At 55.5% G+C, this 1,650-nt stretch overlaps 2 protein-coding genes across 2 annotated transcripts; both read left to right on the forward strand.

The window, feature by feature from the left end:
• Positions 1-201: 201 nt before the first annotated feature.
• Positions 202-972, forward strand: H310_07043 (hypothetical protein; the record flags this gene model as incomplete). Its single annotated transcript, XM_008872317.1, has 1 exon — positions 202-972. The coding sequence occupies one exon, from the start codon at positions 202-204 to the stop codon at positions 970-972; it is 771 nt and encodes a 256-aa protein (XP_008870539.1).
• Positions 973-1,033: 61 nt separating this feature from the next.
• H310_07044 (hypothetical protein) lies at positions 1,034-1,252 on the forward strand (the record flags this gene model as incomplete). The annotated part of the gene is made up of 1 exon (XM_008872318.1): positions 1,034-1,252. One exon carries the CDS (start codon positions 1,034-1,036, stop codon positions 1,250-1,252), a length of 219 nt encoding a protein of 72 aa, XP_008870540.1.
• Positions 1,253-1,650: the final 398 nt, after the last annotated feature.

A 1,650-nucleotide genomic window follows, 5' to 3' on the forward strand; every position in this document is an offset into this window, starting at 1 on the left:
CTCGAGACCTTTAGCCAGCTACGACTGTGAACCTAACTTCATCGATCACTTTGGAATTTGCCATCTTACTGTCTATCCTATCTGGAGCGACAACAAAGAATTCTTTAGTGAATTGCTCCTGCGGACACACTTCGTGCCCGAGTTCCCTGCGTGCTGCCTGCGTCGACAAGGCCGCGCACTTACCCTTTCCTTGCTGTGACCATGGAGGACGAAGCACTTTCGACCCCTCTGTCGCTACGTACCGGTCCTGCCCTCGTGCTGACCCGAACCCGATCCCAGGAGGCCGTCTACGCCTCCGCTGCTCCGCCGTTTGCCCAGTATCCTCCCGACATGGCTGTTCAGCAGCTGCGTCATCAGGTGGGCCAAGCTGTGGACGCACAGGCGTCGCGTAGCGATACTGTGCAACAAGCTGTTGGGGCCCAAGGCCAACGCACTTACGAACAGTTGATGGCACTCCATCAACAGCAACAGATGCAGGCCAATGCCCAGATGGAACTCAACCAGCGACTGATGGCTGAGCTGGCATTGCAGCGTGACCAGCAGAACCAACTGATGGCTCAGCTGGAAGCCCAGCGTCGTACCACTGAGAACCACGACCAAGGGCTACGAGCGGCTGCTACATCATCGATTCTACAAGCGGAAGCGCTGGAAGACATGCGGCGACGTACGAGCGCCAGATGGCATGCGTTTACGGCGACCCCAGCCCCTCAAACTGTCCAAGCCCCGGCGACTGTTGGTGTGCATATTGTGTACGGATTTCAAGAGGTGCCCAAAGCCCCGACGTTTAATGGAAGCACGAAGGTGCAGAAGCGTCGGTTCATGGACCAGTATGAAGCGTACATGCGTGAGATCCGTCTGGCCAATGCACAGCGTCCTGGTGGGCAGCAAATTCGTCAGATGCCTCTCAGCGGCTGTATCGACCCGCTGGCGGTGGAACGCATAGCGTTTTGGGAAATTGAAGCCGAGCCATGAGCTAAATGATGAAGACTGGCGTGATTATTTCCTGAGTGCCCGAAATGGTGACCCAGTGGACATGACTAAGCTCAACCTAGCTAAGGGGAAGCTTAAGATGGACGGGTCTATCATCTCAGCCGAATCGCGAGTCTCCAAGCTGGTGAGCGACATTGAAGCTGCGCTTGTCCGTCTAAACATGGAAGGTTTCGCCGAGACCGAACCCAAGCTGACTGTGGATTCCCTGATGGCGGCCATCACGCCACTTGCTGTGCAGAAGCGTGTGCGCGAACTAATGTAGCTTCACGAGAACCGTGCGTACAAGAATGATGCACGATCTTTCAAGAATTGGCTTGCCGAATACATGCGGCGTTACGGCGAGTTCGAACCTCTGGTTCAAGCTGCCCCACTTCCCCCCAAGCCGATGGCGGAAAAGGTGAAGGAACTAGTGAAGAAGCTCAAAGGAAACCGGGACCATCCGAAGAAAGGGGACAAACCTGTTGCCGTAGTCACGTGTCACCTCCTTGGCAATGGTGACAGTCCTTCCAGGCATTCCTTCCTTCTTGGTTTCGGTCCATATGACCTTGGCTCGGTCCATCAACAGGCGAGCCTCACCACTTGCCACTTTGAAAACAGTTGAGCCGAATGAAACGACGGCCATCCTGTGTGCTGCGAGAGTTGTGTGTACCGCCAACCAAG

The sequence above is a fragment of the Aphanomyces invadans genome (genome assembly GCF_000520115.1).
Source record: "Aphanomyces invadans strain NJM9701 unplaced genomic scaffold supercont1.13, whole genome shotgun sequence".
Classification (NCBI taxonomy): Eukaryota; Oomycota; class Saprolegniomycetes; order Saprolegniales; family Verrucalvaceae; genus Aphanomyces; species Aphanomyces invadans.